Consider the following 15015-nt stretch of genomic DNA (forward strand, 5'->3'; position numbering starts at 1 on the left):
TCCATGTAGTCCTGGCTGTCCTGGAGCTTGCTATGTAAACAAGGCCTGCCTCTGCTTCCTGAGTTCTAAGACTAAAGGCTTTTTTTTTTGGGGGGAGGAGGGGTGAGGTGGGGAGTACTAGGCTGGTACTTGCTATGCAAGCCAGGCTGAGAACTGCCACCAATCCTCCTACCTCAGCCTCCCAAGTATTATGGTTACCAGCATGAGCCACCATGATTGGCATAAAAGGTCTGCATGTGAGTCTTAGGGCCTTCTTTTCCCTAAATTCAAAGAGAGAATCTTTTTAAATAAATGGGAGGTGATTTATTTAAATACCACCCCAAATAATGCAAAAAGCATGAAGACAGAACCAAACAGACATAGGTTTCAAATGGATCCGCCAACTGGTTAACTGTCCATCTTTAACACTGTCCATTTGTCCTGTGTGCATGAATACGATTTGATGCTACGTGAGAAATGTTAAAAGTAGAAAACACGGAGCCAGCACAGACTTTCCATGCTTGCTTCCTTCCTCGCAGAGCAAACAGTTCGCTAGAGTAAGGCACCTCAGCTGGGGCTTTCACAGCTCCTGGCTGCTGGTGACAGGGGGCAACTAGCAGACCTCCCCCGAGAGCCGACCGCGCGGGGGCGCCCTCTCCTACCGAGCAGCTTGCTGGTCTGGATGTCGATGGGCACGTGCTGATGGTCCTGGTGGGAAATACAACCGGGAGGGGGGCGTGAACGCGAGAAGGCGATGCGCCTCGCGCGCGCGCTCCTTCCACGAACCCAACCGCCACCCTACAGGGGCAGAGCACCCGACTGAGGACGGGAGGACTTGGGGAGGCAGGACAGGAATCCCAGAGAAGACCCAGTTTCTCCAGCCCTGGTCCCCACACCTGCATCCTTCCTCCACTTCCGCTTCCGGCCAAAGACCCCGGCCCAGCCTAGCACCAATCCTGAGCCGCTGTGCTTGAGCCTCAGTTCAGAAACAAACCGGCCTCCTTCAGCCACGTCGCCGTCTTCAGCGGAGCCAATCCAAGCCCACGCTCCGCCCCTCTGCTGAAAGCCCCGCCCATCATCATGTTCTGATTGGCTGAGTACCGGAGGGGCGGGAGAAGAGCGGACAGCCAATGGAAGACGAGAGGCGGGCTCGGGTTGGGTGAGCTCCAGGAAGGGATGTTGCGCTTGCGTGATGGCGGTAGGGGGCACCCAAGAGCCGGTGTAGGCTGCTTTTTCATCTGCCTGGCGCGGAGCCCCCAGCTAGAGAAAGAACACGTCTGCGAACAGGTCCTAGCGCCTTCCCGATGGCGTTTTCCCACCATTTTCTCCCTTTACCACATATAGAAGGGCATAGGTCTCTTGAGACTCGACACATTTTGTCCTCCCATTTCTGATAAATACGATTTTCGAGCACCTGATTTTTTATTTTTATTTTTTATTTTTTTTGGTTTTTCGAGACGGGGTTTCTCTGTGTAGCCCTGGCTGTCCTGGAACTCACTTTGTAGACCAGGCTGGCCTCGAACTCAGAAATCCACCTGCCTCTGCCTCCCGAGTGCTGGGGTTAAAGGCGTGCGCCACCATCGCCCGGCTTCGAGCACCTGATTTTTGTTGGACGATTGGGATAGGGAAGGGAGAGGAAGCAACACTCGCATTAAGTATTAAACAAAAAGTTGCAGAAGGAAGGATGGTGGCGAGTGTTCCTGGTGGAGTGGAAAGGCTGTTTTCGGGTGGAAGAGACTGCACAAGCTTTAAGGCCACAAGCTGCAAGAGTGGTTTGGGGAAAGACAAGCAGGGGAGACTGGCAAAATATACGTGGCCCAAGACGAGGTGAAGTGCAAGGTTCCTTGTTTCACGATGGATCTCAAGAGGACACTACACAGGTCTCCCACCTATGGCTGACCTCAGGCCCATCTCTATGCAGTCAAAGGTTTAAGGCAGTGACCCGGGAGGAGGCTGTAAAGATATAAGGATCATAACAGAGTGCCTCATTAAGGAACTTGGACTTCACACTGCAGACAGAGAGGAACCACTGAAGGGTTTGGTACAAGGAAGGACATACATGTATTGGTTAGGAGGATGGGCTAGTGGGCCATAAGGCTGGGGACAGAGCAACTAGGAGACTGTAAGGCAGAGGTTGGGCCTCACCTAGGTCAGAAGCTGCAGGGAGGAGATAAGCAGAATTTAGGAGGAAAAGAGACAGGAGTTGGCAATAGATTGGCCAAATGGGCGAGGAGGAAGACCTCAAAAATGACATTCAAGCTGGGCAATGGTGGTGCACACCTTTAATCGCAGCGCTTGGGAGGCAGAGGCTGGCACATCTCTGAGTTCAAATTCAGCCTGGTCTACAGAGTGAGTTCCAGCAAAGCCAGACCTACATAGAGAAACCCTGTTTCCAAAAACATCACACACGCACACGCGTGCATGCACACACACAAAGATGACACTCAAGTGCTGAGTGTGAGTGCCACCACCCGAGACAGTTGACACCAGATGTGGAGCATGTGTTGGAGAGGAGGGGTTTTGAACTTGTGGAGTTGGCAATGCTGGGGAAACGTCAAGCGGACAGTGTGCAGAAGGTACTCGGGTCTGTATTTAGACTGCATACAGTCATTAGTCTGGGAAGAAAGACAGTGTAGAAAGTCTTGAGCTGAGTTGTGGTGGTTCCGTGGCAGCTCCATTCAAGGGAGGGCTTCAGATTTAAATAAGAAGTGGAAAGATTGAAGAAGGGGTGAGAGAAAGTCATAATCCCAGGGATGCCGCAGACCTGGGGACAGCATTTCTGTGTTCCTTCTTCATCTGCCCCCCCTTCCCCCCCCGACACACACACACACACACACACACACACAAAACACAATACCCAGGGCTTAGTCGACTCTGAACTGAACTGCTTGGTGTGCTGCTGTAGTGGGAAGACCAAGATTCTGGCCCTGTGAGATTTTGGACCATTTCCACACTTCTCCAATAGCCACAGTTCTCTCAAGGTAGCGATAACACCAAGCCTATCTCAGGATGCTTCTATTTAGGGGCTTAAATAAATAAACACACTAAAGATGCAGAGCTCAGGGCAAGGATGGAGCTCAGTGGGTAGAGTGTGTTTGCCTGTGTGCATGAAGCCCTGCGTTCCATCCCTAGCACCACATAGATGAGGTGGCACAGATCATGTGGAAGGTAGAGGCAGGAGGCTCAGATGTTCAAGGTCATCCTGGACCACATAGCAATTTTTGAGGCTATCCTAGGATAGGTAAATCCAGTCTCAGAAACAGAAGGAAAAGAAAAGAATTAGGGAGCTGGAGAGATGGCTCAGCAGTTAAGAGCCCTGGCTGCTCTTGCAGAGGACCTGGGTTCAGTTCCCAGCATCCAAGCATCCACATGGCCACTCACAACTACCTGTAATTCCAGATCCAGGGGGAATCTAATGCATATACACACAGGCCAAACATTCATACACATAAAATAAAAACAATACAAATATGTTTTAAATGTTCAGAACTTTTTACAGTTGACAACATAGTGTAGATATGTTATCATGGTTTGTGAGCTATATACACATATAAAATATTACATATAATCATTATCATCACAAAGTAAGTTGACAGGCATCCCTGGAAATAGTCCACAGGGAGGAACTGAGGGCCTCTTCAGGGTTCTCATGGGAACTTGGCTCCCATGTCAGGGTGCTGACTCAAGCAAGTGGAATTGCTCGGACTCCCCTATGATTAAACAAACACTGGGTTCCAATAATGTGCTGCAAGTTCCCTGGGACATCCCACGAGGCCCGGCCCTGCCACACCCTCCAAGGGTATCTCTCCTCCTTGAACCAACACCAGAGCACAGCAGGGGCTGTGCAGTCAGTCCAGCAGACCCTGCCCTCGTGAGTCGTGAGGGTGAAACAGAGACCACCGGCACTTCACCCCCACCCACGGCTCCGTGCTGACTCACGGATCTTTGATAAATAGTTCTACCCAACCACTGACTCCGGGGCAAACTAGCCCAGAGGACACACAGACATCCCGAACTTTCCTAAGGTCATGAGGCACTCGAGGCCTATGGGTAGACTTACGACCAGGTTGTTCAAACCATTAACCCTGCCGGTTTTGGGAGAGGGGGAGGACTTTGCTTGCGGAACTCTCAGCAAGGAGAAGCTACAGAAGGTCGCTGATCGTGAATCTCTAATGTCTCTGCTGACTTAGAAGAGGGGACGGTGAAGAAGGACAGAGTCTGAGCCAGCCAGGCTTTGCAATGCGGAAGGACAGAGCCGCGCAGTGCGGGTGCCCTGCAAGCAGGCTGCCCTGCCCTCTGTTATTGTTAGCTTGTTTATCAAGTGGTAACCACCTGCCAGTGTAGATCTGATGTTTTATAAGCTGTATCTAATTTGATCCTTATAACAACTCACAGACAGGGCGGATTCTATTAGCAGCTAAGTTAAAGGTGAGAGAGAGCCAAAGCTTAGAGGGTTACTCATCCAACACCGATACAGTTGATGCTGGGGAGGTTGGGATTCAAACCCAGGTCATGCCAGCCTCCTTAGCTTCCATTCTTGCTCTCTGTGCGACACACCTGTGCCCACCCTTTGCCTGCCACACTGGCTCAGCTGCGGTGGCGGCGGCCTCTCTGTGTCCTTCACCAGCCTTCAGAGTGACTTTCACTTTCTCCTTGGATACCTGGAGGTGTCGCCCCTGAAGTCCCTTCTGACTTACAAGGCTCTTCCTTACCACACCTGGTTCTGGACCAGTGCCCATGGCTTATCGTGATAAAAATCTGTAAAATGAGGCATTACCTTTGACATCCAAATGGCATTTATATGAATCTTATGTGGATTAATTACTTTATGGTCTGCAAACTGGTGTGTGTGTGTGTGTGTGTGTGTGTGTGTGTGTGTGTGTGATTGTGAGTGTGTGTGAATGACAGGGGGAAGAGAGAGGTGAAACAGAGGGAAGAAGAGAGAGAGAGAAAGGAAGACAGAGGAGGAGAGATAGGAGAAAGGAAAGAGGAAGAAAGAAAGAGAGGGAGAGAGAGGAACAGAGGAACAGAGGGGGAGAGAGGGGGGAGGGGGAGGGAGAGGGATCTTCTTGGAAGCCCTGGAAACTCAGCAGCCCTAAGTCTGAGCACCTTGCTGTGTCCTGTGTGGTCTATCTCCCTGTTGTTATTGTTTTCAGTTGATCCCTTAGCTGACCTGTGAGCACCTGGTTAGGAAGGCTTACAGACTTGTTCATCTCTACAGCCCGGCACTGATAGCTGCTCAGACAGGAGAGGGGATGAGCAACGGTGAGCTGTTGACACGGAGGTTTACACGGAGCTTTTAATGATGCTGATGGTTGTGAATCATGCTCTAGGGCAAAGATGGTCAAGGTCCCCAGCTGCCTTTCCCTCCCTTTGCAGGTCAGGATATGGAGTCAACTCCCTCTTGATCCTCTTAGGAGTCAGAAAGTGGGGAAGTGGGAAGACATTAAGGATGGTTAGCTTCCCGGGGCGGGCACAGGTCCATGAAGGCCACACAGGGTCAGTCGGCTGAGTTGTCCTCAGGGCTACTGACTGTACCGATGGATGTCTTGGCTGGCTGTGCCCTCCGTGCCTGGGTGGCCTTGAACTTGGCCCTGTCCTCCACCCCTCAAGTACACCAATGTGTTTTATTACTGCATCTTCATTGTGACAGGGGACTGAATATAATCTGCCAAGAGAAAGAAAACTAAGTCCGTCACTGAGCCACCCAACTGCCGGTCGGCCTCACATCCTGCATATCTGCCAAGAACCAGGGCTGAGACCCTCAACACAAAGACACAGTTCTAGCCTTGGGGGAAAAATACGGTGTTCAGCGTGATGGGCTTGCCACACTCTGCATCCTAGGAAACCTCCCTGGAGGCCAGGGCTGTGTGCATTTATCAAAGGTGCATAAGTAGCTCCATCCGGACCAAGTATGAAGGATGCTCAGAGTACGAGGGGAGTAGAAACTGAACTCTCACCCAGAGGGACACAGAAGGGAAATGATGTTGGAAAAGTTGGCAAAGATATGTCATGAAGAGGAGCCCTCAGGCCAGCAATTGGGCTGAAATTGAATCCTGTGGACACACAACTCCACAACCTCACCCAGCGGGCAGCAGGTTGTGTGTATCTGCGTGGGCAGAAAACACTTTGGACTGGGTTCGTACTGAAGAGCTAAACATCCTAAAAGAGAATGGGCTGCAAGGAAAATGAAAGCCCTGTCGGTTTGTGCTGATCAGAGCATGATTTTATTAATCGGACAAGGAAGGATTCTAAGCCCTCCCTGAGTCCCCTGGAGAAACTTTTTCTGTCTCTCTGTCTCTCTCTGTCTCTCTGGCACGCGGTCCGATCATGAGCGCAGATGTGATCCAGTAGGCGGGTCCGAACGAGTGGACGGTGACGACGTTAGTGGTTGGTCCGAGCGACAGTGGACAGCGACAGTGGGCGGTGATGACGACGCTGCATTCTGGGAGATCTGGGGAGGTCTTCTCAGTGGCAATCCTGTGCGTCTGTAAGGGGCACAATATAATGTTTAGAGGGAAAGTGGTTAGTGGAGGTAAGAGACCCCAACAGCAGGTCCCTGAAGATTCTCCAGAAGACCTACAATCTGAAAATGGGTTCCTCCTCCTCTTCCTCCTCCTCCTCCTCTTCCTTCTCCTCTTCCTCCACCCCCCGCCCATAAATACAAGTGAGGTTTTTCTACATCGAGTAAGAATCACTTCTATGAATATGAAGCCCAAAATGGCCAGTAAACACCTACGTGAGATGTGCAACTTTACAAGAAACTAGGTGTATTGACTTTTTAAAAAAAGAGGCACTATGGCAGGTTACCACAGATGCCGGAAACCATGGCATCCGCATGACCTGTCCTGTGCCTCCTCTGTCTCTGGCGGTGGCCAGTGGGCCTTGCTCCTGGCCTTGAAGTGATGTCCTCCTTAGCATCCTTCGTGTGCCTCTGTGTCTATTTTCCTACAAGGACTCCAGGCTTTGGATTTAGGGCTTATCGGTGTGACCACATCTTACTTAAAGACATCTGCAAAAGCCTATTTTCAATCAGGGTCGCATTCTGGGGGTTGAAGTGGACAAGAATTTTGGGACAGTCATCAATATAGCACACCAGGGAACTCAAATACAAGACAAAGACACTGTTCGCTTCTATCATGTTGGAAAGCAGACATGTCTGTGACACAGACGGTACTCTTCAGAAGCAAGTGGCCTTTTTCCAGGGGTGCAAGAGGGTTTCCCGGGGTCATTTTCTATAGGGGGAAGCAGACAGAAGCAGGAGTGAGCAAAGGGAAATTATGTTCTTCTTTTCTGCCTTTTGAAGCGTGTACACCTGGGCTGATCTCGGTTTTGGTCTTTTTGGTTGGTTGGTTTTAGTTCTGATTTTTTGATTTTGGTTTGGTTTTGGTTTTTTTTTTTTCAAGACAAGGTTTCTCTGTGTAGCCCTGACTGTCCTGGAACTCACTCTATACATCAGGCTGGTCCCGAACTCACAGAGATCTGCCTGCCTCTGCCTCCCGAGTGCTGGGATTAAAGGTGTGTGCCATCACAGCCCAGGATAATTTTAAAAAGTGTTTTAAAGTGTATGTGTATGGGTGTTTTGACTACATGTATGTCTGTGCATCATGTGCATACAGTGTTCTCAGAGGCTAGAAGAGGGCATCTGACCTTCTCGCTGTGGAGTTACAGTTCACTGTGAACTGCTTGTGGGTGTGGGGGACCAAACCTGCGTCCTCTGGGAGAGCAGTCAGTGTTCTTAACCTCTGAGCCATCTCTCCAGACTCTGGGTGTGATTTTTTTCTTCTTCTTTTGGGACAAGGTCTTGCTATATAAAGATCCACCTGCCTCTGCCTTCTAAGTGAGGTGATTAAGGGCATAAGCCAGCAGCACTGGCCCTGAGGTGATTCTCGAAGTCCTGGTCTTCTGCCGCCCAAGCACTTGAATTACACATGTTCACTACCATGAATGTCTGGATCATGTGGGTTTGTTGTTTTGTGAGTTTGTTTGTTTGTTTGAGACAGGATCTTGCTATGTAACCCACACGAGGCTAGCTTCAAACACTCGGCAGTATTTCCTCAGCCTTCTGAATACCAGGACTGTAGGTGTGAGCCTCTAGACCCTGTCATAGGGACTGCCAATCTGACAAACCTACTGGGCTGCAGGTGGCGGCTGGGGAGCTCTGGGGTGAGTATCACCCCTCAGCATGCCCTTTGTGGGGATGAAATAACTGGATCCCCCCCCCCCATAGACACAAGAGTTCTCAGAAGAACATGACCTCCAGACTGAGGCTTCCTGTGGCCAAGGCTAATCCTAAAGGAGTCTTAAGTGGTTGCCAGCTGCTAGCCACACTCCCAGGCTTGTCAGCAAATCTCTCCTCCGAAGAGGACTTCAAGGTACAATGTCTGCAACAGCCCGAAAAAATGGAGAGTTAGTCTGCAGAATGAAAGATGGAGCACACTGAGAAATGAACCCAAAGATATCTCCGTCCACCCCCTGGAGCATGCTATAGTGATGTTATTTGGAAAGAGGAGTCTTTGCCCATGTGTTATGCTGAGGACCTTGCGGTGAGGAGGTAGCAGGGCTCGGGGCGGGCGGGGCGGGGAGGAGGGAGCCCTAAGGGTCGTGCTGAGTGTTCTCTCAAAAGCAAGGCAGAAGGAGCTGAGCCAGAAAGGGTGGCGAGATGGGCAGAGTGGACAAGCCCATAATCCCAGCACGAGGCAGGGAAAACGCTAGGCCAGCTTCAATTACACAGTGAGAGTCTGTCAAGTGAAGGAGGCGGTATGAGTTGGTGTGGCCACAGGCCAGGCTAGCTGAGTGTCACCAAAGCTGGAGGATGCTGGGAGCAGAGCTCTCTGTGAGGATCACAATCCTGTCAAGTCCTTGACCTGGCCCTCTGGAACTGGTTTTGGACTTCTGACCTTCCATATCTATAGGGGAATCAATTTTATTTTATTTTATTTATTTATTTATTTACTTATTTATTTATTTATTTATTTATGTTTTTCGAGACAGGGTTTCTCTGTGTAGCCCTGACTGTCCTGGAACTCACTCTNTTTATTTATTTATTTACTTATTTATTTATTTATTTATTTATGTTTTTCGAGACAGGGTTTCTCTGTGTAGCCCTGACTGTCCTGGAACTCACTCTGTAGACCAGGCTGGTCTCAAACTCAGAAATCCACCTGCCTCTGCCTCCCAAGTGCTGGGATTAAAGGCATGCGCCACCACGCCAGGCTTGGGAATCAATTTATGATGAAACATGCAGATAAGTTTGGGGTGACCTCGTTATGACTGCCGTAGAGATCGATACTGGGGGTAGCAACAAGTGGGCAGCACGTAAGGGGAGCCAGGCTGGTCGCATACGCCTGTAATCCTGGCTACTCTGGGGACTGAAACCAGTTCAAGTCTTGCCTCAGCTACTAAAGGAGTTACCATCAGCCTGTTCAATGTAGTGAGAGCCTGTCTTAAAAGAAACAAAAGAAAGAGAAGGACAGACGGACGACCCACCGGAGCGCTTGTCTTCGCCCCTAACCTTTCTGGCCTCCGCAGCCGAAGGAAGATGAGCAAGAGCAACTTTGGGGAAGAAATTTTAAAGGCCACACCCACTGGTGGTTGTGCAGTTGCTGTGGCCCTGAGGCCCACCACTTTCAGAAGTCAGACCGCAACAAACACAGGTCCCATGCCAAACACAAGAGAAAGCATTACCGGAGTGCCAAGACTAAGAGACAGACACGGCAGCGCCTGGAGAGTGGGCAGACAGAGTGTCTGGCACGGATCAGACGTGGACTCCATGAAAGACCAACACCTACACCCAAGGCAGTGGCCACCGCATGGCTTCATCTTGAAGGCCACGACAATCAATCACAAAATAAACATTCTGGCTTGAAAAGATAAAAAACAAAACAGCCACAAAATCAACAACCACGAGAACAATACTGGGGACCTCGCTCAGTGATAGAGGCCCTAGGCTCAATCCCTAGTGTGAAAAAACTGTTGATGAGGGTGTGTGTATGTGTGTGTGTGTGAAATATACGTATACATATATCGTATCCGTATACCCAGTAAGAGGCTCTCCCTGTGAGGTGTTAGAAGGATCCAGACTCTCTTTTAGGGAGTGGAGGGCATCTGGAAGACCGCCCGAGTCTCCTGCTCTGCCTCCTTTGAAGAAAAGGAGAAAGGAGCCTCTTGCTCGCATTCGTAACTCCACCGCCCACCTCAGACCAGAAGGCAGCTGATGCCATCCCTGCCCTGCCTCCCAGCTGCCCTAGGTGTGCCCTGTCAGAAACTGAACTTTGTCCTCTGTGCTTGTGCCATGGGCCAAGCTAAGCAACCTCAAGATCTATCTGGTCTCTTCTGCCTTCCTCTGTCGGTCCTGTGGGCCAGGCCCTGCATCCTCTCAGGAGCTCCAGTTTCCTAGAAAAAGAGTTGGGGGGGGGAGAACACAGCTCCCCTCTTCTCTCTTTTTTATAAAATAGCCCTAGGACCCGTTTCTGTTGCCTGGACAGAGCTCAGGGAAACGGGAAGGCTATGTCTGACGAGGCTAGATTTGATGTCTAATGGGTGTTCGTGGCTGCCCAGGTCTTCAGTTCTCTCTTGGGTGAACTTGACGCAGGAAGGATACATTTCTAAAGATACACACTGTTGGCTTGTGTAGGGCATATTATACTTGAACCTAGTTTTCAGGGATGTACTTTAACAGTGCCAAGTTTTACATAGCAATAAAAGAGAGCAGTGATGTCTATAACCCCAAGTCTGCACCTCCCAGAATAAATATCCTGAAGGCCACAGGTTGAGCCTGGGTTCTTGGGGCCCAATCTTTCTAGAAGGAAGGGCCTGCCCCTGCCCTTCAGTAGAGGTAGGCACAGGCAAGCCTGACACTGCGTGCGATTCTGATGAGGGGTTCCATCCTTACTGGAGACCCAGAAGACCAGGATCTGTACCTCCCCCTTGCTTCAAACACCACAGAGGTAGAGGGAAGGAAGCTCTGTTAGAGAGGACAAACCCCTTTCTCTAGTGATGGGAGCTGGGAGCTGACTGGGGTAGAGGATCCACAGGCCAAAGCGCACCTCATCTGATCCTACTTTCTTCCCAAAGTCTGAAGAGTAGGGTGTTTTGTTTTGTTTTGTTTTTTGTTTTTTTGTTTTTTGTTTTTGTTTTTGTTTTTTTTTTTTTTTTAGCTTATATTATCTTCTGGGCAAGATGATAGTCTGGGAATTCTTAAAGTGGCTGTGGGTACTTTTCTAAGACAATCATGTGTGCCTTATACTAGAGACGGGGAAACCTTGCGAAACAACACCCTCAAACCCCCACACCCCTTCCCCCTGGAGAAGATAAGCCAAGAGCAAGCCAGCTGTATAGCTGCAACTGCAGAGGTCAGATTCACAGGATCTCCTCCTCACAGACCTAGATGCTCCAGGGAGAGCCGCGCAGAGCAAGTGGCTGCTGGGAGAGCCCCTGTAGATCACAGCGATGCTTCCGACATTGCTGTCATACCACGTTACTGGGGATGATGGTGCACACCTTTAATCCCAGCACTTGGGGGAGGCAGAGGCAAATATATCTTTGTGAGCTCGAGGCTAGCCTGGTCTACATAGTGAATTCTGGGACAGCAAGAGGTACATAGCGAGATCCTATTTCAAAAGAGAAGAAAGAAAATCTGAGTATGCAGAAGCCATATTGGTGACATATTGGTCTTTCTGGGCTTAAGGAGCTATTATTTCTATAAGGAAGACTAACAGTTGTGCAGCTTAGAATATACTATTATGTACTTGTATGTGGGCACATGCATGTGCGCATTATCAATCTTGGTATCTATCTCTTACTCAGCAAACATATACAACCTCTATGGAGTACAGGAGAACCCTCGCTCCTATGGGAGGTGTACCGACCAGTTCATGTCCTGAGGGATGAATAGGAGTTTGGCTTGGGGAACTGAGTGGGTGAGGACGCTTTTCCTAGCTCAGAGCGTGGCCAGTGCTCCTGAATTCCCCTCCCTAAGCAACCTCTGTACCCATAAAGGTGGGCAAAGAGGAGCCTGGGGTCAGGAGAGTTGGGTGGAGAGGGTCGGAAAGAAGCTGGAAGACGCTAATGCGGCACCTCAACCTTCCTAACGCTGCAACCCTCTAATGCAGTTCCCCGCGTTGTGGTGACCCCACCGCCCTAACATTATTTTTGTTGCTACTTCATATATGCAATTTTGCTACTGTTGTGAATTGTAAGGTAAATATCTGATATGCAGGATATCTGACATGTGGCCCCCAAAGGGGTCTCAACCCACAGGTTAAGAACTGCTTAGAGGTCCCCCCCTAAGAGAGCCTGGCTCAAGGCAGCTCCAGCACGGGGGGTTATGGGATGGGAAGTCTGTCCATCCGAGGGCTATTTAGGATAAGAGGAATAGGATCCAAGGCAAGAAGAAGAGGAGGAGGAGGGAGAGGAGGGAGGGAGGGAGAGGACGAGGAGGAGGAAGAGGAGGATGAGGAGGAAGAGGAGGAAGAAGCTTCTAGACCTAACTGAAGCAAGGCTGGAGATGGGGAAGACATGAGGGTTGGCTAGTTAGAGTCAAAACATACCCTGGGGAGGGAGCCAGGGAAATGGGACCGTCTATGCCTCTTTTTATTTTTTAGCCCCAGTGCCTCGCTCTGAACTGAGCACACATACCCAATTCAGGGAGGAAGGAAGGTATCTCTGAGTATATTGGGTACAAGAAGCTGTGAGAACCCTGGATAGGCAGCAGCTGTGTCTCACTCTGGACCCATCTGAAGGTCAAGAGAAGGCCTCGGAGGCCGCCACCCAACAACACTCCCCAGGGCCAGCAGCCAGACCGAGGTGGGTTTGTGGGAGGTGACTGTGTACATACACATTCTGCCTTTCTGTTTGCTATGCCTATCACCTCCTCCTCCCCCTCTTCCTCTCCTCTTCTTCCTCCTCTTCTTCCTCTCCCTTTTCTACCCTTCTCTTTAGGAGTCTGAGAAACCCCTGCCCGCGGGAAATTCTTTGTGTACGTTCAATATTTTGAGACAGATTCTCTATGTGGCCCAGGCTGGCTCTGAACTCACGATTTTCCTGACTTAGCCTCCTGAGTCCTGGGGTTACATCGCACCTGGCTCTGGCTTATTATTTTAAGTCCCCTCCCCGTAACCACCTCTGAGCAGGAAGAGGCTATGGGAGGGGTCTAAAGAGCCTTGCCCACACACCCTTTTCCTCTAGTGAGATCTTGGGGGGTGGAGGTGGAGGGGCTTCAAGTCAGAAGGGAATCCTAGTCATACCCCTTGCCTGCAGAGGAACTCTGGGTGGAGGAGAACAGACAGCCTGGGAACCGGTCTGCTAACCAGTTCAACCAGAGACGGGTTTCAACCCCCGGGAGTTCAAAGGGAGCTGGGATGCCCAGCCCGCTATGGTCCTTAACCCTTTCTCTTGTGTGCCCTGGCAAGATCCATGTAGTGGCCCATGCCGAGGAGGGGTCTAAGCCTCTTTGGAAGAGAAAATGGGTGGGAGAGGCTTTGGCGATGGTTCCAGAGTGCAACCAGACACTAAAGAGCTGGAAAACTGAGGAGAGAGGCTCCCGTGCGCCCCAGTCCCAGACGCCCCTCGGGATTCCGTCCTCCAGCTTGGTGATCCCAGGAGGACCCTGGCTTCTGGGTGGATGCAGGGGCACTGGGATTGGATTTCTGGGGTGATGAATATTCATCAGCCCGAGCCAGCCTCTGCTTCTGTTTACTTAGCTGGGAGGGGCCGGGTTTCAGGTTCACCTTGACTCCTGGAGCTGCAGCTCACGCAGCAGGCAGGTACCTGCTTCTGCACCTGTCTCTTACACCTGCTCTGCAGCTGCTCCTTCCCACCTCTCCAGGCTGAGTCTGGCCTGCTGCGCGACACCCTGGAGACACCCTCTCCTCCTCCAGTCTCACCTGCCTGGGCAGCTCCTACAGTCAACTCTAGGGAAAGTCGCGCCTCCAGCCCAGAGCAGTCCGGATTACAGGTACAGGCAGCAGGGACTGGTGGGTGGGGAAATCTAGACATAGATCCTGGCCAGAGTTTCCCCTGCTCATGTCTCCATGGTGGACAAGCTCAGCAGGACTCTGACTTCGTCCAGTCTCACCTCACTAGTCTCTTGGAGAAGGTCCAGGCCTCCAAAAGAATTCCTGTTGAGAAAGTTTATATATATATATATATATATATATATATATATATATATATATTCATTCTTAACTCCACTCAAGACCGTCCCCTCTGGCCCACAACCTGGAATATGTATGTGTCTGGCTATCTGGCAGAAACATCTCCCACTTCCTGTCCAGTCTCATTCAGGGTGGTCGAGGGCCACTGGGGAGCCCTGTAGAGGGAGGGGAGCGGGTTCTGCAATACAGAACTGACTCCCTTCCTCTCTCTCCCCTGCACCTCCACCCCTGCCTCAGTCAATGGTTAACTTGTCCAGCTCAGAGGGAGCTTGGCCCATTCTGGGCAAAGCCCTTCAGCAAGTGCTCGAGTAGGGGTGAAGGGACCTGTCCCGGCTGCTTACGTGCATGCCATGGTGCTAGCCTCCCAAGGCAGGAGGTGGCCAACTGTCTCATAAAGGCCTTTCACGGGCCCTGAAGCTATGCAAACGGCAGAGGTGGAACTGACATCCTTGGGGCTTGATTTCCCTAATTCCATGATTGCAAGCCTAGGGTAAGGGCCCAGCCCTGGCATCTCGGGGCCGTGTATTAGCAGATAGAAGCTCTCCCCACACGCAAGATCTGCGTTTCCACCACCAGGTCCCCACCCCCACCCCGGCTTTCCACAATCGCTCATGGGCATGTGACTAGAAACATTTTATACTCTTTACCACTCTGAGATCTGTGATGCTTGTACACCATGACAAATATTGGTTGGCTGGTTCGTTGGTTAGTTTGGTTTGGTTTGATTTTAAGATGGGGTCTCACTCTGAAGGCCAGGCTGAACTAGAAACTTATTAGGTAAATCAGGCTGACTTTGAACTCACTGATCTCTTGCCTAAGAGCTGAGATTACAGGTGTGTACCAGACCTCTCTCTCTCTCTCTCTCTCTCTCTCTCTCTCT

The 15015-nt window shown here is 50.7% G+C and overlaps 2 protein-coding genes across 3 annotated transcripts in view; one reads left to right on the plus strand and one right to left on the minus strand.

The window, feature by feature from the left end:
- Positions 1-1006, minus strand: part of Cdk5rap3 (CDK5 regulatory subunit associated protein 3) — a 10687-nt gene extending 9681 nt beyond the window's left edge. The window contains exons 1-2 of the mRNA XM_021212126.1: positions 876-1006; positions 642-687 (exon numbers count right to left, since the gene is read on the minus strand). Coding sequence (XP_021067785.1) covers positions 642-687; positions 876-881 — 52 coding nt within the window. The 5' untranslated portion in view covers positions 882-1006. The remainder of the gene's footprint in view (positions 1-641; positions 688-875) is intronic.
- A 12707-nt stretch (positions 1007-13713) lies between these two features.
- The window catches only part of Prr15l (proline rich 15 like), a 6093-nt gene continuing 4791 nt past the window's right edge, over positions 13714-15015 (plus strand). Inside the window, exon 1 of one of the 2 annotated variants that reach the window (XM_021214014.1) lies at positions 13714-13936. The gene's annotated coding sequence lies outside the window, so the exon portion shown is untranslated. The remainder of the gene's footprint in view (positions 13937-15015) is intronic. The other variant, XM_021214013.1, reaches the window with a different exon arrangement.

The sequence above is a fragment of the Mus pahari genome, chromosome 14 (assembly GCF_900095145.1).
Source record: "Mus pahari chromosome 14, PAHARI_EIJ_v1.1, whole genome shotgun sequence".
NCBI lineage: Eukaryota > Metazoa > Chordata > Mammalia > Rodentia > Muridae > Mus > Mus pahari.